Genomic DNA, 27,422 nt, shown 5'->3' on the forward strand with positions numbered 1-27,422 from the left:
AGGAAACTCTAGCTGGGGTTTAAGCAGAATCAGAGCCAGGAGTATCCCTTAAGACAGCTTACAACCAACGCTAAGAATGCCTTTAACTGAAAGGGACTTTAAACCTCATTGGTCAGGGGCCAGCCTTGTGGTGCAGAGGACTTAGCAGCTGGTCACCTGTGACACCCAGCATCCCTTGTGGGCACCGGTTCAAGCCCTGGGTGCTCCACTTCTGATCCAGCTCCACGCTAATGCACCTGGGAAGGCAGCACCCTTTGCCACCCATGTGGGGGACCTGGGTGGAGTTCTAGGCTCCTGCTTCAGCCTGACCCAGACCCAGCCATTTCAGCCAATTGGGGAGTGAACCAGTGGATGGAAGATTCTCTCTCTCTCTCTCTCTCTCTCTCGCTTCCAGTAACTCTGCCTTTCAAACAAATAAATATATCTTTAAAAAGAAAAGCAGACTTCCCTGGTCAAGAGGCTCGGAGATGGAGAGAACACAAAGGCGAGTGAGTGAGCCCTTGCTCTCAGCCTTTGCCAACAGACACTGGGGAGCGCTTACTCCCAAACTGCTTTCGAAGCAGGCAGATGTGAGATAGTATATCACACACGGCAGAGAAAGTGCACAGAATGTTCTTGCCTGGGCTGACAAACGAGATGTGGATAGATTGCAGGGGCGGGATGGCCCCAGCCGCAGGTTGTGAGAGAACTCGCAGATGACAAGGGACAGGTGTTGGCTCAAACTGTAACAGCCTCTGGCCACTGCCGCTGGCCTCAGCAGTGGGGCCTAGCAGACCTCCAGCCAGCCCCCATTTGCAGAAAGGATTCCTACGGGGGCAGTGGAGCTCACAATCCATGAGGCTCAGGCAGTGTTGCGGCAGTGTCCTGAATCTAATCTAAAAAGTTAGTAACTCAGGGGCCGGCGCTGTGGCGTAGCAGGTAAGGCGCTGATGCACAGAGCCGGCATCCCATATGGGCGCCAGTTCAAGACCTAGCAGCTCCCTTTCCAATCCAGCTCCCTGCTGTGGCCTGGGAAGGCAGTGGAAGATGGCCCAAGATACTCCCTGCACCCATGTGGGAGACCCGGAAGAAGCTCCTGGCTCCTGGCTTCGGATTGGTCCAGCTCCAGCTGTTGTGGCCATTTGAGGAATAAACCAGCAGATGGAAGACCTCTCCCTCTCTCTTTTTCTCTCTAAAGTCTTTCAAATAAATAAATTAGTAACTCAAGATCTGGACCCTGGCATCCTGACACACAGAAACCCTGCTGTAAAGCACAGGTTCACCTGGACCATGCATTCTACGCCCCTGATCTTCTGTGAGCCTTTAACTTAGTAACTGAGCCATTCACATTCCAAGCTGTCTTCCTACTCATGTGTTTCCCTCACTTGATAAGGGCACCCCCCCCAACAATGAAGTATCTCAGATCCCAAAATTTGAGAAAGAGTTGGTGGTTTTCTAGGCCAATTACTAAACTCTAATGCATTATCTTTGCTTATTAGGAATTAGTTCATAATCTCTTAATTGATTTTTGGGTCAAAATAATTCTTTCAACAGTTTTAACCATCATCTATTTTGGGATCTAATACATATGTAACAGTTTACTGCGTTAAAATATCTTGAGACATCCAGAATATTTGTGAGTAGTTCTAAAGAAAACGAATAGCAAAACACATACATTCAGAATTAAGTTGATCTATTGGAGTAAAATGTTTGAAGCGATCATGAAGATGTGGAAACTGGATTTCAGGGTTCAGGAACTGGTCTCTGAAAGGGAAACAGTGCTGCTCCTGCCGGCGGAAATTGTGCCGGGGACATCCCTGTTCCCAGGCCTTCTCTCACCCACTGAGCCTCCTCTGCCTTAGCTCTAGCAAGTCTCCTGGAACATACAAGGTGTCTCCAGTTAGAAGGACATGCAGACCGTGGACTTCCAAGGAAATCTATAGAAAGAGCAGCCCACCTGCCTGCTCACAGGAGCTCACGGTGGGCAGAGCGGATGGAAGAGCTTTTCCTGGCCCTTCCCAAGGGTAGAGTTGGGGGACTCCTTAGAGTGACCTCTTCTATCTCCCCCGACAATGCAGCCACTGCCCCTGCCTGAGTGGCATGCCCTGGGTTTAGTAGCCATGTTCGCCATCACAGCCAATGCCCACCACTAGCTGAACATTCGGGTAGGTTGTTTTCTACATTCTGTCTATTAAGAATAATGCCGCTATGAGCACTCATACCCAGGTTTCTGCGTGGGCATGTGTTTGCATTTCTCTTGGGGATATACCTAGGATTGGAATTGTTGGATCATATGGCAACGCCAACCTCTTCTACTCTTTCTAGAATGGCATTTCCTAGCCAAATCGTCCTTGGAGTAACCACCTGCAATCTCAACCATTGGCCACAGCCAGGAAGAAAACAGGTGAGACAAGGAATAAAAAGGAGCCCCCAGCCCCAGGCTAGAGCAGTAGGGATGAACAGGAGTGAAGAAAGGTTAAGTTCAGGAACTCGCAGATGCCTCTGAGGGAAGTGAGTTCCTATTTACACCCTGTCCTCTGCTTCCCGTATAATCTTGGTTAAGATTAACCCAGGGATTTAACAGCTTTGGGTTTCAAGTTCTTCTATTATAAAATCAAGAGTATGAATCCTTAAGCGATGAATTTTCCATGTTCTGAGGATGCTCCCTGAGTGGTCCATTGCTCCTTCCAAGTAGCACCCACCTGCCAGGCCAGGGACTCGGTCACCTCCTTCTGAGTCCACTGCAGCTCATACACACAGATCAAATCCCAGGCACAGCTCCCCAGAGTAAAAGGGAAATGCACAGTCGAGCGACAGCCTTGGGGATTTGTTTGAAGCGCCTTTGAGGGGATCAATAAATATGACAGCCAAGGCAAGGTGGAGGTGATGGGTAAAACGGGCTTGGAGGAAGGGATGGCTGACAAGCACCTGGCTCCCCCAAGGATGGGAGTGACGGATGCCTCCCACGAAGGCTGGTTTCCCTCTGACACCTTGAGATGATCTGATGGCTTGCTGGATAATTAGCTAGGATGTAAGTGATGGACAAGATGACACGGCGGAGGGGACGAGCCATGATGTGCTCATCTGATGGGGTGGCCCTTTTCCGGGAGCCACCAACATTCCTGAGCCTCTGCCACCACCTTGCCACAGGTCTTGTCCCCTGTGCGCCCGTAGCCCTCATCTAGTCCCCGTCTCAACTCTCTTGTCCACCTGTGCCTTGAAGCTGCGCTCCAGCCAGACTGGTCGTTCGAAAGCTTGATTAGACTCACCCTACTCGGATGCTCAAAAGTTTCAACAGCCACTCTCTGGGAACAGTCCTAACTCCTTCCAGGTGGCAGCCCCTGGCCATTCACTGGTCCCTCTCACCATGACCCTGTTGGCCTCCAAAGGCACAGCTGGACCCACACATCCCCCCTCGCCCCACTTAATCTTACCAAGCCACACCCACCAGGGTGCTCAGCCTCCCTCCACATCCAAAGTCTTTGATTTTATAGCCCTCACTGGGGCGACCGTGTCACCTGGGGATGACACTGTGACCTAACTTGCCTCTGCTCTCCAGCCCTGGAGTCCACTCTTCATCCACGGCAGGAATTATGATTTTTAGCCTCTTCCCACAGTGGGAGTACATAATAGAAGTTCAACAAACGTTTTCTCTTCCTGGAATGGTTGCGGGCTCTTCCCTAAAGACTTCAGAAATAAAGGGGCCAGAAAAATCACTGAGTTCTACCAAACATTGCTACTGGCTATCAAAAGAGAAAGAGTGGGAGAGGGAGTCAGGCCTGTGACCCTGCAGCCTGCACCTCGGGGCAACATGGGGACGGAGTGCTGTGTACAGTGCCACTGAAGACACCAGAGAGGGGGGCAGGGTCCATCCCCACCCCACTGGGGTGTTTCAGCTGAAGTATTACCGTAAGTTTTTTTTTTTTTTTTTTTTTTTAAGGCTATGGAATCCTTCCTGCAAAGGATTCTGGGATAACCAGACGTGGGGGCCACAGAGTCCTGGAGCCTGCCCCTTCCCTATCTCCCCAGCCCAGACTCTGAGAGATGAGCAGAGAGTCCCCGAAGCTGCTGAGCAGTCTGCAGAAGTCCCCCTGAGCCTCTGGTGGAGTCAGTAAGTTCCTAGAAGCTACGGGAGATGCGGTGGGACGGTGGTGGGCTGTCTTTTTATTTTTTTCATATATGAAACACACCTGTAGAGAAAACTCGTGAAGTCTGCACTCAAATGTCAGTCCAAGATGCCAGGCCCGTGGGGACTGCAGCCACAAAAGAGCTATGCAGCCCAAGAAACAGTGCTGGGTGTTGGGAACACCCCGCTTACCCACAGGTCCCTGCCCTGTTGATGCAAACTCACTGCGCTGCACCAGTGTGCTTGGGTTTTACGTGAGGAAGCCTGACTCACGCTGTATCTTTGGTGCAGTAACACTTCCGGTCAGTGTAGATGAGACAAACAAGCAGTTTGTCTGGAGACTGGGTTTGAATACAAAACCAGAGTTCTTTCTTTTTCTCATTGCTCTTCCCCATGGTGGATCCGGGCTTCTTGTGGGCTTTACATCCTGGGCTTTGTCTTGAGATGACCTTGCCATTCCCCACCCTGCCCTGGAGTCATCTGGGGACACGTGACCTCTCTGGGTGTGCCACCTGCCCGTACTGTTGGGGAACACTGGCCAAGGAGGCTGGTGGTAAGGTTCCATGAGCTGTGAGTGGGACCGAAAGTGAGGGCTTCAGACCTGGGGCTCAGCCTCACCCAGGGGGTGTTGGTCCACAGGGCCCTCCTTTGATGCTCCATCCACTATGGGTTTGGTTCTGAGCCATAGAGGGACCGAGGGTGCTGGGTGGGGGCTGTTCTGGGAAGGTGGGCTTGCAGAAGAGGCCCTGGGATTCCCGTCTGAGGTGGGGGTAGCAAGCAGTTTCGTAGTGGGGATGACTCACCTGGCCCTGCCAGTTCTCAGAACACTCACCCAGATCAGCATCCCCTGAGAACTGGTAAGGAACGCAGAATCCTGGGTGCCCCCTGACTTACCGAATCAGCACCTCTGGCGGGGGGAGCCCAGCTAGCTGCACTGCACTAAGTGTGAGTTTCAACTCCTTGTGTAGAAATCTGGAACTTGGAGAGGACGTGTGGCGTCCTGTAGTTTTGTCAATTCTTACAGTTTATGGGTTTGGGCATTGAGGGCAACACAGGGACAGGGACCTCCTGAAGCCCCAGCAGGTTAGGACAGAGTCAGAAAGAGCTGGGCCCCCTTCCTTGCACACCAGGGCAGACCCCTCCCCGCCCCTACCCTCTTGCACTGCACATTTCCAGAGCTCCTTGAGGATGGACAGGCAGCGCCTCTGGGGCTCCTTATGCCCTTGGGAGACCAGATGGCCACAGCCATCACTGCCACCAGCAGAGGAGTGAGCAGAACCCTGTGGCAGGAGGAGGGACCCCTCTGTCTGTCTCCTGGGTCACCCCAGCCTCACATTTCCCAGCATTCCTCCCCCTGCTGGTGTCTCAGGAAACTGCCACTAACTGAGGAAGTGACTGCAAATCTGAGCCCTGAGACCCCAGGACCACAGGGGAGTGGGGAGGGGTGCATGTGGGGGTGGGGGGCCTGTCAGGAGGCACCTGTCCTAGGCAGGAATCCTGGGCGCTGTGACAGCTGCTGGGGTCAGAACCATCCGACTCACACGTCGCTGGGGCTTGTGGGACGAGCACCCCAGCAGTGAGGTCTGTTCACTGACAGCATACAAGGCAGCTGGGTAGCAGCACCAGCACCAGAGAAGCCACAAGCAAGAGCAAAAGACCCCCAGCAGCAGGCCGCGTGCCCAGGGACCCCTAACTCTCACCAGGTGCATCCAGCAGAGCCTCTACTGCAGCTGGGGACAGGCCACCTCGGCCCTAAGGCTGGCCTCACTGCACCTGCAGTCACTACAGCCACCTACCTCTGGGTCTAGATGTCTAAGCGCCTCCTCTTCCGAGCAGCCCACTGGATGCACATGCAGGCTCCCATTTTGCGGGGCAGGCTGTCAGCCCCTCCCTGCACGTCACCAGCCCCAGGAAGTCCTGTGCCTCTCTCCTCTCCCTGGACCCTGTCTTCCCCATCCCACCCCTGAGTGCATCCTTGCCATGGCCCTCCAAAGTGGCTGCTGATGCCCCAGCAAACTCCCCAGGAACCACCAGCTCCGCTCGCAGCATCCCATCCTCACTTGGTTCAGGAAGAGCAGCCCTCTGGTGGGGCAGCTCTCAGCTGGTCGAGGGTCTGAGCTGACACTTGGCACCCTCAGACTCAGAGTGGGGTGTGGCCTTCTCATCCCCCCTCCCCTCTTCCACACCCTTGCTCACCGCTGTCTACACCAATGCCATGTGGCAGGACCACCAGCGCCCCCCCCCCCCATCGCTGCCGTGCCCACTGACGCCTGGGCTTCTGCCTTGTCTTCCTCACACCTGCAGCCCTGCCCTCTGAGGCTCATCTCCCAGCCACGTGAACCCCGCACCATCCACTCCCCATCCCTGTGTGCTCTGTGCCTCCCCTGCAGTCACTCCATTTTCTAAACCACAAATTCAAAGTCTCCGCCTGCTCACCACAACCCACTGCTGCTTAATGCTGGCCTCATCCGGCTCTCTTGACCTTGACTTCCCCATGGGGTCCCGGCCCCCTCCTCTAGCCACACCATAACACAATCCACAACATCCCCCACCCCACCCCAACCCCATACCCCAGGGTAGCCTTTATCTTTTCAAACCTGAGCTGGAGACAGAGTCCAGTCCACTTCCTGTTAGGCCTGCTGAGAAAGCCACAGAGGAGGGCAAGGAGGCGGAGGGGGCGGGGGCTTCCTAACCATGTGCTCACGAACCTCCAGTGAGCTCTCAATCCTCTCCCGAGGGCCTGAATTCCCCTGGTGAGGTGCATGTCCCAGCCTCCGCCACAGCACTGCCAAGCCACTTGCATTCTCCTCAAACCGTCAGCCCCAATCCTGCACTTCCACACTCAGCACCTACCTTGTCTCCCACCGCATGGAGAAAATAGAAGCTTGGACCTCTGCTGCATACATAACCCCTTGACACGGGCGCTCAAAATCTGCACCAATTATGCATGCATAGAACTGAACCCGTCTTCCCGTGGCACAGCCCTGCAACCTTCTAGGAGCCTGTGGAGGTCTCCTGGGTACTTGCAAACCATCTTCTCCTTCTCCTGCTCCAGGTTCTTTGTTCTCAGAGTCGGCTGCCTGCAAGAACCCTCCAGGAGAGTGGCTCATTAGCCAGACTGCCAGTCCCCTCCCTGAGGACCTGCAACCCCGCCAGAACACAGTTTCCCGTGCTTCCAGGTTCAAGGCAAAGTGTGAGAGCCCCGCCCCCTTGTGAGCTGGAGGACCTCATCAGCAAGCCTCAGCCCCACAGTGCCTCCCCACCAGCCATGCCACCCTCCCGTCTCCACCCACTTCCTCCCAAGCATCCCACCTCAGAAGCAAACAATGCCAGCTCCCTGCTTTACGAGTCTGCAGCAGCAGCAGGCACGGGGCAGTGCCCAGGCGCGGGTTTGTCTGCAGGAGTGAGCACTCGATCAGGAGCAATCCCGCCTCACCTAGGCACTTCCAAGAGCCCACGGCGCAGCCCTGCTGACTAGTACAGCTCAGAGAAGGCCAGCACTCATCACGCGGGGAGTCTTCAAAGGGCGGATACGCTCATGGTGGTGGAGAGGGTGGGTGGACAACACGACTGGGCTCTTGTTTCCTGATCTCTTCTTGATAGAGAAAGCATTTACCCTGTCTCTGTGTCCCTAAAGAGACATTTCTAAAGAGGAAGCACGCTTTAAAGCCCACGGGCTCAATTCTGTAGCTATCGTCCTGCCGTTCGGCTCTCAGAAGAAAACTGATCCCAAGGCCCAGGGGATTGGCAGACAGTCTCCCTCACACTGGGGGCTATTTGTGGTCCAGGGCTGCCTTTATTTACCCAGAACATTTAATGTGTCTTTTCCCCCCATCTTTCACATCCGCTCACAGAAGATGTTAATTTTCCGAAATTAAACACTTAGCTTGATTACTGTTTTGTTAATTGCTGCATTCAAAAACCCCTGGTGCTCCTGCCTGTTTAACATGGATGCTGCTGTGAAAATGAGAGGCATGGAGCTGGCACGCAGGTGGACAGACAACAGCACTCAACGTCATCTCGACTACTCCAACCGTGCTAGCTCAAGAAGATGGGCCTCTGCCAACGGCAAGGGGTAAGGTGGGGAGGCAGGCCGGTCACGGTACAGGGTCCATCACCGTGCCACGTCTTGGAGGACAGTGTATCCAGGAAGCTCCCGGATCTCACCGACATCTGGGAAAAAGTGGGGCCCTCACTCCAAACCCAGCCCAACATCCAGAGGTACCAAGGTACCTCTGGATAAAGGAAAGACCACAGAGAGAACTCAATCTGCACCACCATCTTGATGCCTGAGATCAGTTTTTGGAAGACCAGGGCATGCATTCACACATTTATTTAATACTGTGTTTGGACTTTCAGGGAGCATCTATTGAATGCTTTCTTTGTTTCGGGTATCTGGCTAGACACTCGGGTACAATAACCAATAAGACAAATCCAGGGCATACTTTCCTGGAAGTCGCAGGCAGCTCATGGACTATGAGGTAGACAGGCAACCAGGACTCCACTTCCCTCCCAGCATCTTTGCCAAGGCACAGGAAAGTAGCTACTGTCATACAATCCACAATCCATCCCTCTGTAATCAAAGTTATAAACATTAAGCATCCCCCAAAGGTTCATGTGTTAAGAGTTTGGTCCCCAAAGTTTTATGTTGGTGGTACCAAGAGGGTAGAGACTTAAGCATATTGTGGTATCTGGAGGTGGCATGGGTCTCTGGGAGGTGACTGGGCTGGACTGATCCATGGTTGGATCCTGGCAGCTTTGTAAGAGACCACATAGATACAGATGGAACTGCACACTCCCAGCCTCTTGCCATATTGTGCTCGACCAACAAGAACATCATCACCACAGGCCCAAACAGTGGGGATTACTCGATCTTGGACTGTGAACCTCCAAAACCGCGGGGCAAAATAAAAACTTTTCCTTTATACAGTTAGTCTGGTATAAAGTTAGTTGGGTATTTCATTATGGTGGTGAAAGGCTCACTAATACAAACCGTCTCGCCAGGACTTTCACAGGATAAAGCCCCACTGTTTTCACTTCACACGCCATGTTCTTGGTGTGCCTGGCCTGAGATGGAGTGAATTGAGAAATAGGTGTCCAGGTCCCAGGGAGGGTACCGTAGTCATCTCAGCAGTGCCACAGGGTGATTGACTTCCAATTATTCTCAAGTCTTTTGCATCACTAGCCACAGCTCAGGACCTGGTTCAAGGAGAATTCCTACACCCAACCACTGGGTGAGTAGCAGGTGTATTCCTCCATAAGAAGTTCAAATTGGTCATTGAGGGAACCAAAAAGAGCACACCCAACACACTCACTGTGGAGCCACAAACACCAGATACTGCAATGCTCTCTAGGAACTGAAGGTGTTTCCATCCTACCTTGGAATGTGGGGGTTGACACCAGTGCAGGTCCTGGTACCCAGGGCCTCACTGAGGGGCCAAACCTCCTCAAGTCCCTTCCCAGTTCAGTCGCCCACTCACTTTGCAGCTGTCCTGAGCCTCAAATCCCAGTCTCGATGAGCACTGTGGACCAGAATGTGAGTCCCACAAAAGCACTGATTCATGTATATGCTGTGTGCTGCTGTGGTCCTGTTCCTGGAGCAGTGTGTGGCACATGGAAGGCTTCAGTAAGTGTTCACTGAGTGAGTGAATGGAGGGGAGTACTGAAGAGCAAGTCTCATTAAGTCAGCACTTTGAAAGCACTGAGTTAAGTGAGTGAATGCATATCCCAAGTTAGACTGTTCAAACCAACCCACTAACCTAGCTGCCCATCCACCCGCCCACCCTTTGAGAGTGTCTGAGCCTCTCTGTGTCCCTTTGAGTGGAACACAGAGCATCAGGGCTGTTTTCTTCCCAAGAGACACAGAGGAGGAAGACACCCCATCACCTGGTCAACCTGGAAGGGATCTAAAGATGCCACCTGTGGGTTGACACATCGTGATCCCCACACTCCAGGCAACCATTATACACTGATGCTCATCTTTGGGAACCTAAGGCATCTGGCAAAAAAGACTAGGGTGTTCTCTGCCTGTGGCCCCTTCCTTCCAAAACTGATGGTGGGTAAGACCTCCAGAAGGCAGCTCACCCACCAAACGGGGCAGAAGCCTGAAGCTATGGAGGGTGGAAGCCATAATCCTGGTCCCAGGCAGTACCTACTGCTGACCTTCTGAGCTCATCAGCAGCACACCACTGTTTACAAATGGCCAGGGCCTTTTGTAAGCCACGGGAAATTCCTTCTCAATGCTGGGCCTTACGAGACAGTAAAAACAATCTTTCTAGGATTAACAATGAAAAGACAGCAATGAAATGAACTACGGGATTGAATTAAGAACAGTGAAAATTTCATTTGCTTAAGTTTTTGTAACTTATCTTTATTCAGTTCAATGAAAGTTTTCTTTAAAGTCATTCCAGTCTTTTTAAAGTTCTGACTCAATCTTTTCGTGGTTCGGGAGCAAATTTTGCCTGCTAATTTCCAATGAGACCAGCCCTTAAAAATGAACTGCTTTCAGCATATGGGTCTTAACACTCTATATTTTTACAGGCAGCAGTGTAATATTGTTTTAATATTTAATTTTGAGATTTACATAATATCTTTCCTCCAAAGAGCTCAATATATTGCAATATCGTAAAATTCCCTTTCATATTCAAAGATTATTCTTTATGCATGCAAATACTATATTTAACCAAGGAATAATGCAAATGAGGTGATGAATTCAGAGAAATTGATGGGCTAGGTAATTCTTTTGCAGGAAAAGTAGTGCGTCTGAGTTACATTAATTGTCGAAGAACTTCAAAAATGCCTTAAAAATGGACAAACTGTAGGGGCTTGCGACCATTAACAGTAGTGCGGGAACTTTTAAACAAACCCAAGTCATGGATTGTGTCTGTGTTTTGGGCTTGCCGAACAGTGTTCCATGTGCAGTTGGCACCACAGGCCACGCGAGAGCCGTGCAATGTAGATGTCGGATATAAACTGTGCGGATGAGCTCATGCCAGAAGGGGAAAGCACTGCTTCTCCAAATACATGATGAAGAAAGACAGAAGGGCTTCTCTGAGTAGCAGGACTGTGCTGCGCCAGGTATGCAGGCTCTGGGCTCCAGCCCTGCCCATTAGCTCATCAGGATGCAGACTTTGCCACTCTGCTTTCTATTGCCTACTCCTCCGGCTCAGAATGGACAAGTGGATATCTGTTACGGACATCAGCTGTCCTGGTCCCAAATAAAGAGACTGGGAAGCTTTGGAAGGAAAAGCCTAGAGAGAGCAGGTCCAACAAATTGCTCTCTGGCTCAGGACATACTCTCAGAAATGATGCAAATCTCTTCGTCCACAGCATGATTGAAAAAGTGATTCTGCATCCGCTGTCTCACTTTATATTCTCTACAGTCCTGGAAAGCAGTTAGCATGACTCCCATTTTGCCAGCAAGAAATGAGGGATCTTGGCAGTTAAATGCAGTCATATGAGGAGCGGAGAGGGGAAACCAAGCAGAGGAATCCCCACTGCACCTCTGCTACCACGGACCCTGGAGGTGAGGAAGACGCCTGCCCCAAGATGGGAAGAGTCTAGGACAACATTGCACACACACCGTGAAGGTGTGGGCAAGTCTGAGCATCCCTCTGAGTCAAAGGGTGCAAACCATAGCCAACAGGCCAAATCCAGAATTAGATCTGTTTGGCTCTCAAGTGCCTAAAAACTTTCCAATCAGTTGTCAGCATTTTAAATCTGGATTTTCAGCTTCTAAAGTCAGGCAGCACGGCACGTGCTAACCCTTCCTGAGCCGAGGGCTGCTTGCCTGTGCTATTTACTTCCCCGCAGTCTCCACCACCCCATATTGCCTTACCATGGCCCTACTTTGCACCTCTCCACTTCCTAGGTTTGTACCATGGGCCTCTGAGTTCATTCTCTCTGACTTAAGTGGGTCCCAAATCCATGGGATGGGCTGATGCATCTTTGTTTGCCCCAAGATTTCCTCTAAGGTCTCCTTCCCCAGCTCTGACACTCCGAGTCTGGGTGGCAGGAGAGAGAAGTGAAGTTTGTCACTCACCTCATTCTCTCTGACAGCCTGGTGCTGTGGCCATCAGGCTGCATCTGAGGCCAGGTTGCCCCAGAACGACCGCAGGAGTTAGTGGTGGTAACAACGTCTCCACAGAGCACAGGGCTGCTGGTGCACACTCCCACCCCATCCGGTCTATTTTAAACTCATGGCAGCTGCATTCAGTGCAGGGAGGCAGGCATCCCCAAAGACCTCGTGCGAGCCTGAGCTTGCATAATTCATGACCAGCCCTGACCAAAGATGATGGACATTTTTCTGACAGTTTAAGTGGCCCAGCTATATGGCAATAGCTTAGAGAGAGCTCAAGACTTACAGAGCCCACCATAATGCGATTTTTGATCAGTCTGGGGAATGAAAGGGCCATAAACTCACGTTTGAAACCCAGAAACATCATTTGCTGCCTGGGAGGTGCTGAGTGAGCTACAAAGGCAACTCTGGCCCTGGTTTCTTCACCTGATTCCCCACATGCCTGCACAGAGCTTGGTAGGTGTTGGCGCCCTGGAAGTGCTAAGAAACAGTGGGTAACTGCCACTGCCCACAGTCCAAGCAAGGATTCTGTCCAGAAACTCTCCCAGTGACACAAGGCCTTTGAATAATCATGACTATATATAAGAGAGCATTTTAAAAAAAAAGTTCACAGAGAATGGAATTAAATGATGGTCTATTTTTGGTGCAAAAATGTTGAAATCCATGCATATGGGGTCTTCAAAAAATTCATGAAAATGTATACCATGGGAAAAAAAAAAAACTATGTCTGCATCTCAACTTTCTTTTTGCACCAAAATAAACCCATCGGTTTGATTCTATTTTTCTGCAGACCTTTCAACAAGACCTTGAACGTGACCAGGGTCATGATGGACTCAGAGGACTTGGAGGTGTTTCCCAAGCAAGCTTGCCTCTGAGTGGAGACAGGTATCTGCTGTATGTCCAGTGACACAAAGGATGGTGACAGCATCCCCAAGGCCGCTTCTCAGGTTACAGCCTTTGGAGCCAAGACAAGCTTCTTGTTGGAGACCATGAAATGGAGATTCATGAGAGACTGTCCCCTTTTAGGACAGGCTACCAGGAGGCAAAAACAGAGCTGATGTCCTGCTGACCCTCTCCTAATCCCAGCCATCTTGGATTCTCCAAACCCCTCAAAGCCTCTACTTCCCTATCTGAAAATTGGGGATGATAAACTCCAAGTCACTGGGTAGCTATGAGGCTCAAGAATTCCACATATTCCAAAATTCTCTGTGAATTCAAAAGACATGCATCAGCAGGGGCTGCTGTTGGCTGTAATGGTTACTGCCCAGCAGAGTCAGGACCCCCCGTGGTGGTCCCCAGCCATTTCACAGTTTGGACAGTTCCAGACACAGCAGGCACTCAATCGACCAGAGCAGTTGACTTCAGGGTGGACCCCAGGACTGCTCTTACTCAGATTCTTCACTCGCTATCACGCACTGATGGATGTCCCATCGTGCCCTGAGACCAGGGGAGCAAGGCTGACCTGGGTCTCACTGAGAACAGATGAGCTCAGGGCTCACCAGCAGGGCTGGACACATCACGACCTAATGGTGACACTTGCCCCCCTTCCTTGATGGCTCTGAGTCTCTAGCGTTTCCACATTGCCTGCTATTTAGTATTGAGTCTCTCTTCTATCTATGGTGAGATGCATAGCTTATGTTCATGTTTATAAACTGTCCTTGTCGAGGTACAGCCTCAAAGGTTGACTTTTTATGTTCCCCACCTTTTACAAAACCACTCTTGGTTGCAAACTATTTGCATTCATGTGTGAATTTACCAAGCCTGGGTGACAGCACAATGTTCTACAGAAACCACAATGGCCCACAAAAGAGGAACAACTGGTCAACCTGATATTTGTTCAATGATAACCATGTGCCACCAAGAAGCAGGTGCACTCTTCTCTCACCGATTCTAAACTTTTTGACACCAAAATTCCTGAATTCTAAAAGAGAAATCAGAAATTGAAAGGTGAGAATGGAGGCTGGGACTACAAAATGAGGGGTGAGTAAGAAGAAGGGGACAAAGGGAACCAAGGTCTATGAGATTTGTGGTCGTGGAGGAGCAAATGAGTGAGGATAAAAATAAATATTTTGAATGTGATGAATGCTCCTTGCAGGAGAGCCCCGATCCCTCAGCTCCAGTGCAGCCTGGGAAGGTGCAGATGGCAAGACAAGCAGATGGGCAGGTTTGGGAATAGCAGGGTAAGCGAAGGGAGGGAAAGAAAGAAAAGCAACGCGATCTAAGTGGCAGGTTTGTTCGCACATGCTTAGAGAGAGAGAAAAGACAGCCAAGCCCAGCGTAACATGACAGCCTGGCAGGACTATTATTCCCAGAAGCTGGGACACTGAAATCTCTCAGCCAGTTCTATGCCTTAAACTCTCCAAGGGAAATACTGCTAACAAAGGCTGCCCACGTTACATGCTCAACGTAATGCAGAAATGACCGTTTCTTTTGTTCTGGTAAGAGAGACCATCACAACCTTTGTCTCGTGGCACCCGGGCTATGGCCACCAGCTGGAGCCTTCCACACTTCCATTCGTATTTTCTCACTGTACACATATGCATGTAAACACATGACCATGCACATACATATAAACACGCCACATGAACACACACACACACACACACACGCAGCAGCAAGGCAGCCATCTGGACGGGCATGCTCTCCTACAACACCTTTTTTTCTTCTCAGTTCTGACAGCTTAAACCCAAGAATCATCTGCCATCAGAGATGCCTGGTCTTAAAAGAAGCAGCTCGAGTCTGAGGCTGGGGAAGCGAGGAGAAGCATGGAGTAAGAAAGGCAGGGTCAACACGGGGAGGCTCAGAGAGGGAGGGCGAGCAAGGAGACACATTCGGCCCCTGCTGGTCCACTAACAAGTTTTCCTTCTAGAGTCTGTTGATTGGGAAAAATCTATAATTCCAAATAAGATCGTGGTCCACTGCCTCGGACCCCTGTTGTGTGTGGGTGTGACCTTCACGTCCCCTCCGCAGCCCTGTACCATCTCCCAGGGGACAGACTGCTCGCTTCTCTGCAGCTCCTTCCATACTCGCCGCAGGTGCACTGACCAGACCGCTGGCAGCTTTGTGCTCTGTGTCTGGGGCCTGAGGTTTGTCAGTGAGTGAGTTCCATAGGAAGAACAACCATGTCTCGGTATCACCGAATCTCTCAGTGTCTACCCCACAATCTGGCATCCAGTAGACACTAAATAACTGTCTCTTAATAAAGAATGAGTAAATAAATGAGTGTAGGAGTACACGAAGTGACTAGTTAAATTGTGTATAAAAAGAAATGGTTTGTTGCAAGAGGTGTGAAAAGCAATAAGGAGAAAAGATCAGAAGAGTGAGAGATGCGGAAATCCAGGGAAGAGGGGAAAATGTGTTCCTAGCTGGGGGTGCTACAAGGATGCCTGGCTCCTGGGTGGCCTCTGGTGCCCCTGTGTGAGGTCTCTCACAATGTGACATTCATCTGAGCAAGCTGCAAAGGCGAGGGCCTTGCGAATGACATGAGTTTAACTGAGAAACAACCTATGAAGGCAATACTGCCTTTATGCCCTGGTTTCTGGGAAGTTTGTTTCTTGGGTTTTCCATTAAAATATCATTGGTATTCCTGTTCTCAAGGCTTTGCAATGCTTTCACCTCCCACACACCCATTTATCTGTCCATCTACCTAGCCACCCATCTATCCATTTGTCCATTCATCTGTCTGCCCGCCCACCTACACATCCGTCTATCCACTTGCTCAATCCTTTATTTGACTGCCTATCCATCTGTCCATGCACCCATTTGTCTGCTCATCCCTCTATTCATCCTCCCAACAGCAGGTGCCAGAGCCCAGCAGGATGCAAAACCCCAGGTCCTATTGTGGCTTCGTTACGCATCTTTGCGTTTATACGGAGCACAAGAAAATCCCTCATCCTCCAGCTCACTCTCAAGAGTGAAACAGTACAGATGCTCAGCTCTTGACACCTCCACGCCCCGGGGGAGGCCTGAAGGTGCCTGGCAGGATGGGTGTCACTGCAGCCGGGTCCCCACAAAGAGATGGGCAAACAAGCCAGCTGCCCAGACAGAGAAGGAGCCTGCGGACTTACCAGCTTGGTTTGTCGTGATATTGACAGAGACGTGTTGCGGGGGGAAGGGACTCTTGCTGGAGACCCCATTGATGGCCTGGATATCAAAGGTGTAGGGGGTGTGGGCCCACAGGCTGCTGATGGAGACTCGGCACTCGGTCAGGCCCAGCTGCCTGGGGACAAACTCCACGTTGTCGTCGCAGCGTGAGCAGCTCCGGCGGTCTGCCCGGCATTTTTTACAGATGATGTTGTAGGTCACGTCGTCCCGTCCCCCTGTCTCCCTCGGAGGGTGCCACTCCAGAATGATGGACGTCTCGTTGACAATGGAGATGACATTGCGGGGCCCCGATGGGACGCCTGCAGGGAGACAAAGCCGGACATGGTGAGGCTGGGCAGAACCTGCCTAACACCTCCCTGGTCAGCCTCTGAGGCATTCCCAGAGGCTGCTCACCAACTCCCTTCCCCCTAACCCCAAATCTCCGGCCCCCGGCCCAGTCTGAGAGAGAATCAGTGACAGAGATGACAACCTGTCCCAAGCATACCCCCTGGACCCTTCGTTCTCTGTTATGTATGCCAAGGGACAAAAGGATTCGGGAATGCACACTCAAGTACTTTTTTTTTTTTTTTATTTATTTGACAAATAGAGTTAGACAGTGAGAGAGACAGAGAAAGGTCTTCCTTCCACTGGTTCACCCCCCAAATGGATGCCACAGCCGGAGCTATGCTGATCCGAAGCCAGGAGCCAGGTACTTCTTCCTGGTCTCTGACGCGGGTGTAGGCACCCAAGCACTTGGGCCACAGCAGAGAGCTGGACTGGAAAAGGAGCAACCGGGACTAGAACCCGGTGCTCATATGGGATGCCGGCACTGCAGGTGGAGGATTAACCAAGTGAGCCACGGCGCTGACCCATAAGTCCTTTTGTTCTCAGGACATAGCTGTATCCCCCCAGGCAGAATCTGGGTTCATAAAGTGTGTGTTTAGGGGAAGGCATTGGGGCACAGCAGGTGTGAACTGCCACTGGAGATTTCTGAATGCCTTGTAGGACTGCCTGGGATTGAGTCCCACCTCTACTTCTGATCCACCTTCCTGCTAATGCGCCTGGGAGGCAGCAGATGATGGCCCTAGTACTTGGGTTCCTGCCACCTATATGGGACACCTGGGTAGATTTCCTGGATTTCTTGGCTCCTGGCAGTCTGGCCCAGCCCATGCTATGGTGGGCATTTGTGGACTGAGCCAGCAGATGAAAGATCTGTGTGTGTGCATGCACGTGTACCTTGCTCTGCCTTTCGAATAAATATTAAAAAAAATAAAATGTGCATATATCAGACATTTACTGGGCATGTGTTTTCATAATTGGTGTAGACTCCAGGGTGGAGGGAAGTGAGGCCTCTCCTAAAGACCTAACAGATTCTGGAATCCTGCACAGCACCCCACACAATTTGGGATTACATGACGTGTGCATGGTGACAGCCTGTTCCTGCACACCTGGCTAGGTGAACACTCACATTGCACCAGCTGCGAGGCAGGAAGACACGAAGCTGAGTTGAGGGGGGGAGGTTCACACAGTCACCATTTTTGATCCCACGGCATACGGAAAGCACAGGTGTGTATCCCAGACACTGAGGGAGCAGCTTTGCATGCACTGCCTCATTTCATTCCCCCAAGAGCCCTGCTGGGAAGATACAGTAACGACCTCAAGTTTATGGAAAGTGAAACCAAAGCTTAGAGAGGTTCCAGAATGCGACACCAAGAGCAGGTGGGCAGTATGGAAACCCACACCTGCCCGAGTCCACAGCTGATGTTCTTAACTATAGCCCCGCTCCAGACAGACCCTGGCTCACTGGGATTCTGCCAGGAGGATGGGAGGCAGCCTCCCCTCTCCAGACGGCTCTGTCCATGGCTGCTGCTGGCAATCTGGCAAGAGCTGAAATGCCTTGTGGCAGAACTCCGGGAATCCCAGTACCATGTAGGAGAGTGAAAAAAGGCCGCTCAATGGCCACGGGCAGTGGGCACATTGAGATGAAGGGAAAGAGCTCTGCCGAAGAACAGAACCGACTGTAGATTCCCGTTTCCAGGCTTGAGTCTTGCATATCCTCAACGCCCGACCCATGGAGCTGGAAGGAATGGCAAGTGCGCTGGAGCAGCCACTTGGGGAATAACGCATGCAGAATCCATGCCCGTGACCGGCGCCAGCTGAACGGAGCCATGTGTCGAGGAGAGGGGTTCGTGTTGGAGACAGCAATCATATGCCAGCACACAGAATGAGGGAAGAACAACAAGATTGGGGGCACCAGGGGAGGATTCTGTGCTGAATCCGTCACCAGCAAGCAGCAAGAGCAGAAAGCAAATATTAAATCGGATTCTATTAGAACATGAAAGAAAATCAGTACTGTGCTATACAAAGCCCATTAGGCCAGAGCTAAAGCACAGCTTTCACGCACGCCCGTGACAGGCCAGAATTCATGGAGCGTTTGCGCTGAAGTCTTACAGACGGCGTTCCAGAATTCCCCACCCATCTGCCCAGGAATAAACATCCATCTCCCGAAACCAGCACCAGGCTTGCACGGGGGCATCTGCAGCCCGCGGGGCTGGGCTGGCCCTGTCTCTCACCACACATTCTCAGGCGTTTCGGTCCACGCCTGTCCTGGACGTGGAGATCTGCTTCAGGGTAATAGAACTCGAACCACAAGCCCCCAGTCGTCAAGGCCAAGGCTGCGACTCTCACCTTGACAGCCAGAGCCCAGCCTCACCCACAGGCCACTGCTTCCCACACTCAATGTAAAAACAAGCGTACTTCAAATATGTCATGGGAAATGGAAATCACAAGATAAGCTTATTTTGGTACAAAAAAATTTTGAACTCCATGTCTATGAGAAGTCTCCAAGAAATTGATGTAAAATATGTGTTATGTGTTATGAAAAAAACTACATTGGGGCCAGCGCTGTGGCATAGGGGGTAAAGCAGTCGCCTGCAGTGCCAGCATCCCATGTGGGCGCTGGTTAGAGTCCCAGCTGCTCCACTTCCGATCCAGTTCTCTGCTATGGCCTCGGAAAGCAGTGGAGAAGATGGCTCAAATCCTTGGCCCCTGCACCTGTGTGGGAAACCCGGAAGAAACTCCTTCAGATGGGCGCAGCTCAGGCCATTGTAGCCATCTGGGGAGTGAACCAGCGGATGGAGGATCTCTATCTCTCTCTCTCTCTCTCTCTCTCTCTCCCTCTCTCTGCCTCTCCTCTCTCTGTGTAACTCTTTCTGACTTTCAAATAAATAAATAAATCTTTTAAAAAAACCTTTTCATACCAAAATAAACTTACATTTTATTTTATTTTAAAAATTTATTGATTGATCTTATGTATTTGAGAGACAGAGTACCCATCCATTGATTTACTCTTCAAATGCCTGCAATGGCCCCAGGCCAGGGGCCAAAGCCGGGAGCCTGGATCTCAATCTGGATCTCCCAACCACTCAAGCCATCACCCGCTGCCTCCCCAGGTGCACAGTAGCAGGAATCTGGATTTAGGAATGGAGGTGGGACTTGGACCTGGCACTGGGATGTGCCATGTGAGTGTCCCAGCTGGGGTCTTAACTGCTAGCCAAGTGCCCACTTCAATTCTACCTTTTAATTCCACTTCCCCAGGAACTTTCGCCCTGTGTATTACTGAGTGCTTGTTCTATGCTAGGCACTGGGTCAGTCTCTTAAAGCTATTGTCTTACCTAATTCTCAGGACACCCTGAAGCTGTCATTCAGAAAGAAGCCCAGGGTGGAGGGGCAGAGACTGATCCCCCTCAATCCCCCCAGTCCTTGAGAGACCTCCTTCCTTCAACTTTCTCCTCTCTCTCCCTTGAGCTTCAATCTCACCCTCTCCACAAATCCAGCTTCTTAGCTTCAACTCCCCAAAGTCTTTGTCTCTGTCAAACCAAAACAGCATCGTCTCACCTGACTTCTTCCCACATTGCCCACCCTCTCTTCACTTTCCAGCCTCATTTCCCCAGGGCAGAGTCCACACTGGCTGTCCTTTCCCTGCTCGGCCAACAGTATTCCGATTATTCCCCTACTCCTCTGCCACAGTTGCTTGTCCTCAGTCCTCTACTCCACAAATCTGGGAGATCCAATTCAGACCCTGCTTTCCTTGGCACCCCGGGAGGCACACCTCCCGTACTCCACCCACCACACAGGTCTCTGTCCCGATTGGTCAGCTCCATCTCCTTTTCCTCCCGATCTTCTCTTCCTCTATGTCCTCCTGGCCTCAGAGCTTGGGGCCTCATCAATTTTCCTGCCCTACTGAAAAAACCCCTTAATGAATTCTCCAGCATCTCATCTTCATCTCTCTGATCCTGTCTCTTCTGCAGGAGTGTGAGTTCCAAAATGCACGTTGGATCATGGTGTTCCTCTGCTCGAACCACTCTGCCACCCAGTTACCCAAAACCTCCACCCTGCTTCCCATGGCATCAAGTCCCCTGCGGTCCTGTTGCTCTTGATCTCGCCTCACCCCTCATGTGTGGCTGGGAGGAACGTTCCTGGGGTTTGCTGTGCACACTGCACTCTCCTCCTACCCCAAGCCTCTATGCCTCTACATGGTAGCCTTTCTTCTGTCTGGGATCTTTTTCCCTCCTTAGCTGCCTGATGAACTCCTGCTTACCCTTTGACACCCAGCACCTGCTCTACCAGCAGCCTACCCTGATGTTCAACTTTGATGCACTCTGTTTCTGGAGGCTTCGACAAGCCTACTTCTAGGTGCCCAACCATGATCTGACCATGCCATTGGGATGGTTCTTTCTCTGTGTCATCCTCACCACTCCGGGCAGGTCTCTGGTTCGTCTCAATGATTGTCATGCCCAGGCAGCATTTCACGGGGGGTGGGTGTGCGTGGGGTGCTGCCCATCTTGTCTTCAGCTTTTTCTCTGTGTGCATGACTGAAGGTCCCACACTGGCAGCCTGCTACAGGGTGAGACAGGATGCCCTGCTGTGGGTGAGTGAAAGAGCTTCAGAGGTGCACTTGTGGGGGCATGAATGGGGGCTGGTTGTTGAGCCAGGAGTGAGTAAATCTGAATCCTTTTCTTCCAAGGACTGTTTCAAAGAGTAGGGACAGACACTAAGGGCCTTTTCCTGTAGAAAAGACCAGAGAGCCAGGAGCAACCTGACGTGACCCCCACAGGCAGGTGCGGATCTTGTCTGTCTCACAGAGTGGGCACCTGCGCACACAAGAGAGCCTCAAAGCATTCACGGGAAATGTATATGATGAAAAAGTTATGCATGGGTTTCAAAATGTTTTTGCACCAAAATAAACTCATCTTTTCAATCCATTTTCCATGAGCTTTGGGAAGTCCTCTTGTATTCCTGGAGGTGACCAGAGTCTGGGCCACACCAACAACTAGGTCCACATTCATTACTAATTATTCATTCCTCACTCATTCACTCCTTCAGCAAACATGGAGGGAATTCAAAAAGCTGATGGGAAATGGGACTAAACATTCATTGTTGGGGCCAATGTTGTGGCGTAGCAGGTGGCACGCTGCCTGCAGTGCCCGCATCCCACACGGGCGCCGGTTCGAGACCCAGCTGCTTCACTTCCGATCTGGCTCTCTGTTATGGCCTGGGAAGGCAGCAGAAGAAGGCCAAAGCTCTTGGGCCCCTGAACCCATGTGGGAAGACCCAGAAGAAACTCCTGGCTCCTGGTTTTGGATCAGTGCCACTCAGGCCATTCTGGCCAACTGGGGAGTGAACCAGCGGATGGAGGATCTCTCTCTCTCTCTCTCTCTCTCTCTCTCTCTCTCTGCCATTCCTTCTCTTTGTGTAACTCTGACTTTCAAATAAATAAATAAATCTTAAAAAACAAAAACTTTAAAAAAATGTTCATTGTTTACCTTGGTGCACAAATCTTTGGAAACCCATGTTGTTCTCACATATGCATTTCCCATGACCTTGCAGAACCTGGGCCTTCTAACTCCCTGCACTCTTCCAGGCACTTGGAAGGTAGAAAAAGCCAGACTCTCACCAGGCCTCTCTGATGAGAAGCACCCCGGAGATCAAGGAGATGCCCCCAGATAGCCTCCCCAGGAAGCTGAGCCGAGTCCCGCCCTCCCAGGAGGCCTGCTCCAGGCCTGGCAGCCCGGGGTCTTGTGCGTGAGAGGCTGCGGCGACATCCGCGGTGGCTCCGGCGCCTGTGCTCCAGCATCCTGAGGAGAGAACCGTCCTACAGGGCGCCAGGGAGAGCCAGTGTGTCCTCTGCAGAAGTCTCTGCTTTCCTCCCCTGTTCTGCAGTGTTTTCACACAGCCCTGGGCCCCAGGAGGGAGGCCGACTGAGACAAACAAACAAACAAACAAGCGTATAAAAGGGGAGTGGAGAGGGAGGGGAGAAGGAGTGGTGAAAATCGACCATCTCCGGCAGCCACGAGCCCCCAGCAGGTGCAGTGGCAGGGCTCAGCTCCGTGTGCGCCTCCCCTGAGTTCCCTGCCTGCTCGCCCTCTTCCTCAGTTTTCCTAATTACACACAGACCGGCTTTTTGAAGCTTCTCTGATCTGTTGCCACGGTTACTACTGATGAGCACAGGCCTTTCAAAGGGCTCGGGGAATTCAGGCCTTTAAAAAGATGGGGAGGCCGGCGCTGCGGCTCACTAGGCTAATCCTCCGCCTTGCGGCGCCGGCACACCGGGTTCTAGTCCCGGTTGGGGCGCCGGATTCTGTCCCGGTTGCCCCTCTTCCAGGCCAGCTCTCTGCTGTGGCCAGGGAGTACAGTGGAGGATGGCCCAAGTGCTTGGGCCCTGCACCCCATGGGAGACCAGGAGAAGTACCTGGCTCCTGCCATTGGATCAGCGCGGTGCGCCGGCCGCGGCGGCCATTGAAGGGTGAACAAACGGCAAAGGAAGACCTTTCTCTCTGTCTCTCTCTCACACTGTCCACTCTGCCTGTTTAAAAAAAAAAAAAAAAGATGGGGAGAGGCTAGCGGGAAAAGCCCCCGCCTGCAACACCAGCATCCCCTATGGGCACTGGTTTGAGTCCCAGCTGCTCCACTTCCAATCCAGCTCCCTGCTAATGCACCTGGGACAACAGTGGAAGAAGGCCCCCAAGTCCTTGGGCCCCTACACCCATGCGGGAAACCTGAAACAAGCTCCTGGCTCCTGGCTTTGGATCTTTGCGGCCATCCAGGGAGTGAACTAGCAGATGGAAGATCTCTGTTTCTCTTTCTCTCTGTAACTCTGCCCTTCAAATAAACAAATAAATCTTAAAAAAAAAAAAAAACACTATACTATCTTAAAAAAAAAAAGGATGGGGAGAGTGGAGTTGTGATTTTATATTGGTGTGGGGAGGGGGCTTCAACGTCTTCCAGGGTCTCCCTGAGAATTTGGCTTAGCCTGCGAAGGAGCATGGTTGTCACTGCAACCTCAAGACATTAAACAGGCTCCTTCTGGAATTATGGGGCTGCAACAGTGTTGCCATGTTGGGATAGAGTCTCCACTTTATTTGGGCCAGACCGTGGCTTAAAGAATGGCAATAGGGGCTGGCGCCATGGAGCAGCAGGTTAAAGCCCTGGCCTAAAGCGCTGGCATCCCATATGGGCACTGGTTCTAGTTGTGGCTGCTCTTCTTCCATTACAGCTCTCTGCTGTGGCCTGGGAAAGCAGTAAAAGATGGCCCAAGTCCTTGGGCCCCTGCACCCATGTGGGAGGCCCAGGAAAAAAGCTCCTGGCTTCAGCTCCAGCCAATGTAGCCATCTGGGGAGTGAACCAGTGGATGGAAAACCTCTCCCTCTATCTCTACCTCTCTCTGTAACTCTGTTTTTCAAATAAATAAAATAAATCTTTAAAAAAATAATGGAGAGAGAAACTGGGTGGGAGAGAGCAGGTGAGTTTAGTTGTAGGCATTACATTACAAATAAGAGCACTCCTGAGTGATCAAAGGGAGCATTTGCTGAAGACAAGCAAGCACCCACCACAATTCCTTAACCAGGACACTTAGTAAGGGCGGCCCCTGGTCTCAGGTAGCTACGAGGTGCCCCGCAGGCTCAGTCTCTGTGTCCCAAGCCCTCTCCTGAGGAGCTGGTGAGGCCGGTGTGTGTGTGTGTGTGTGTGTGTGTGTGTGTGTGAGCACCCAGGAATTGTGTTCCTTTGCATGAGGCCAGCAATAGGGCCCTCCCCAACCCTCTAGACAACTCCTGGAAGATTCTGACAAAAGCAACACAGCTGTTCCTTGTAAAAGTAAATGAGTGCTTGAACACACACATGATTTTTCTCTGAGGAGGCTCATAGTCCCCTGAGACCCAACAGTGAACCCCACAAATGTTCACAACACCCAAGATAAAGAGTACTACAGGGGCCAGCACTGTGGCATAGTGGGTAAAGCCACAGCCTGCGGTGCCGGCATCCTATATGGGCGGTGACTCATGTTCCAGCTACTCCACTTTTGATCCAGCTCTCTGCTATGGCCTGGGAAAGCAGTAGAGATGGCCCAAGCACTTGGGTCCCTGCACCTGTGTGGGAGACCCAGAAGAAGCTCTGGCTTCAGATCAGCCCAGCTCCGGCCATTGCATCCATTTGGGGAGTGAACCAGAGGATGGAAGACTTTCTTTCTATCTGCCTCTATGTAACTCTGCCTCTCAAATAAATTAATTAATCTTAAAAAACAAAGAGTACTACAACCTCTAGTTGGTCAACCTTGAAAGAGTGAACCTCTAGCCTCAATCTCCTCATCTGAAAAATGGCAGTTCTGATAATTTAGTGAGATAATATGCACAACTGAGCCATGGCACTGCTATTATTAGTAACATTAGTATTGTCACTACAGGGTCGTGTGCAGCTCTGACCCATCCATCTAAATAACTCTGACCTAACTCAGCCACGCTTTCTAGGAGCTCAGACCCCACATTCGGAATTGTGCTGAGCCCTGTGCAAACCGGTAAGATACAGAGGTTATATTAGGCAACGCAGATAGAAGACCACATACCTATGGAGGATGAGAATTGTGAAAACCCACAGTTAAGGATCAAAGAAAATGATATGGACAGAGGTTACAGACGCTTGGGAAAAGGCAAAATAAGTAGAGATCAGTATATTCGGAGATGATTTCTGGAGTCCTGTCCGCAAGGCTGCAGCTACACGTGTGGACAAGCTTGCAGGCTGTCTCCCCTGTCTGGACTATGCCAGCCACTTGGCCACGAGAAGGACACCCAGGAAGGGGCAGGACTGCCCTTGAGTGTGGGTCTCCTGGGAGGATCTGGCTCTCACTCTATGCTGAGCTTGCTACCTCTGCGTGTACCTGAACCTCTGACTCCCAGAGGTGGTCTTCATTGTGCTTCCCTGACGCATGGGAAAAGAAGCCCTTCCTCTACCCATCGACTCAGTCTCCCTGGTTTCAGATAGGGTCTTGTGATGATCCAGGAAGGATATCTGATACTCAAGACTCCTGATTTCTGTCAATCAGAAGAAGGAAAAGGGTGTGGTGTTGTCGTGGCTAAGAAGAGTGATGACTGTCGTTTGGAAAAAGGATTTCATTCTTCAACATGGACTAGAGGTTAAGAGGTGGCTGAGACGTGAGTGGTGTGGTTCAGGATTAATTCCCCAAATTAAGGCTTTTGCCAGGGCATCGCTTTCCCCATTGCTCTCTGTGACACAGTTGCTTGAAGGAACCGTGTCCCAGGGTTGGAAAGGCCACCTGGAGGTGGTGGAAAGGTCTTGGAGATCTCTAAGGAAAAATACACGGGATTCAAGGAGTAGAGGGAGATACAGGAGAGGGGATTGTAGAGGTCTGAAAACATCTTCATCTTCTATGGGGGCAAAATCTGCAAGAAACCCAGGCAGGCTGCTACTACGCCATTGCCCTAAATACTACATACAGGGCTGAAAGCCAGATGGGTTGTAGGGTAATATAAGCCAAAAGAGGAAAAGCTTCCAACTGTTATAAATGTAGCAGAGTAATCAAATACACATGAATTCAGCTTCATGTTCAGTTGTGGTTTCTTCCTCGATAACTGTTCTTTGAAAACAATGCCAAAATCAAACCAAACCTCTCTATTCCTCTCGGCCAGCATGTGTAGCTATGACACTCCCTACTCCAAGTTCATCTCTCTCCCTCTTCCCACCCTAGATGTGATACCAATTCCCCTTCCATCATTCTCTCCCCAGGTGCAGAATTCCTGGGTGAGATCAGACAGGAACCGCCAGTGTTGCAGAACAAAGGGCCCTCATGTGCTGGCCCATGTTGGTTCAGGACCTTGGAGAGGGAGCACACTCCAGCCCTGCACCCCCATCCCTACCCCGCCGCCCCCTGCCGGTCACTGTGGGTCCTTAATTGGCAGTGCAGGATCTTCTGAAGACGGCACACAGGGCACCTTGATAACACCGCAAGAACAGGGGCTGTCAGCCTTTGCCATGGGGAACTGTTGGTGACATAGTGGAAATCAGGAATAAGTTGGCAGGGATCTGATGGAAAGTCGTGGCACCAAATGCACAGACTGGATGTCAATGACATTCTCTCCTCAGTAGCAGAGGCCTGGGGAGCCTTGGGATCTTTGAAAACAGAGCGAGGACTATCTACAAGTTGGGAGTGATGACCAATGGGACACAAGGAACACCGCTTGGTTCAATAAGCAGGTGATGGTGTCTGAAGCTCTGAGGTGTCCCTTCCAGAGAGGGAGTTGTGCTGTGCAGGGGCCCTGAAGGAGGGAGAAGGCTAATCCATGCCTGGCCCATGCAAGCTTAGGCATTCTTTCAGATTCCTCTCCTCAAAGTGGAGGATGCTCCCCGGGGCACGGGGAGGATGCTCAAACCCAAGGGAATCATGTTGGTTTATTTTCCCTAACAGCCACAGGTGCACAGTCCTCCCGAAGGGATAATTCCATGCCACCTCTGAAACAAGCCCAGAATGCGCCCTAGGAGCAGCTCGGTAAGGAGGGGAGGGCACAGACCTCAGAACCTGAGGAAGGGAGTCTAAGCCTCAGCGTGTGTGGTGGTGCAAGGGGGATGACGGTGACTGAAGCCCACGGGAGTGTGGTAGAGGACTACGGGCGGGGCCACGTGAGGCAAGGGTTAGAGCAGCCTCTCTAACAGCACCTGTGCACTTTATCCATGGTTATGTGATAACAATGAATGCAAAGCAACAGCACAGACCACACAGAGTTCACACTCACACGGAGTCGGCAGAGGACACTTCCACAAGTCGGTGGATATTTACTCAGTGACAAGGCTGATGATGGATGGCGCAGG

At 51.4% G+C, this 27,422-nt stretch overlaps 1 protein-coding gene across 1 annotated transcript in view; it reads right to left on the bottom strand.

The window, feature by feature from the left end:
* The window catches only part of EPHB1 (EPH receptor B1), a 431,842-nt gene that overhangs the window by 108,747 nt on the left and 295,673 nt on the right, over positions 1–27,422 (bottom strand). The window contains exon 5 of the mRNA XM_051818616.1: positions 16,250–16,585. Coding sequence (XP_051674576.1) covers positions 16,250–16,585 — 336 coding nt within the window. The remainder of the gene's footprint in view (positions 1–16,249; positions 16,586–27,422) is intronic.

The sequence above is a fragment of the Oryctolagus cuniculus genome, chromosome 4 (genome assembly GCF_964237555.1).
Source record: "Oryctolagus cuniculus chromosome 4, mOryCun1.1, whole genome shotgun sequence".
Taxonomy (NCBI): domain Eukaryota; kingdom Metazoa; phylum Chordata; class Mammalia; order Lagomorpha; family Leporidae; genus Oryctolagus; species Oryctolagus cuniculus.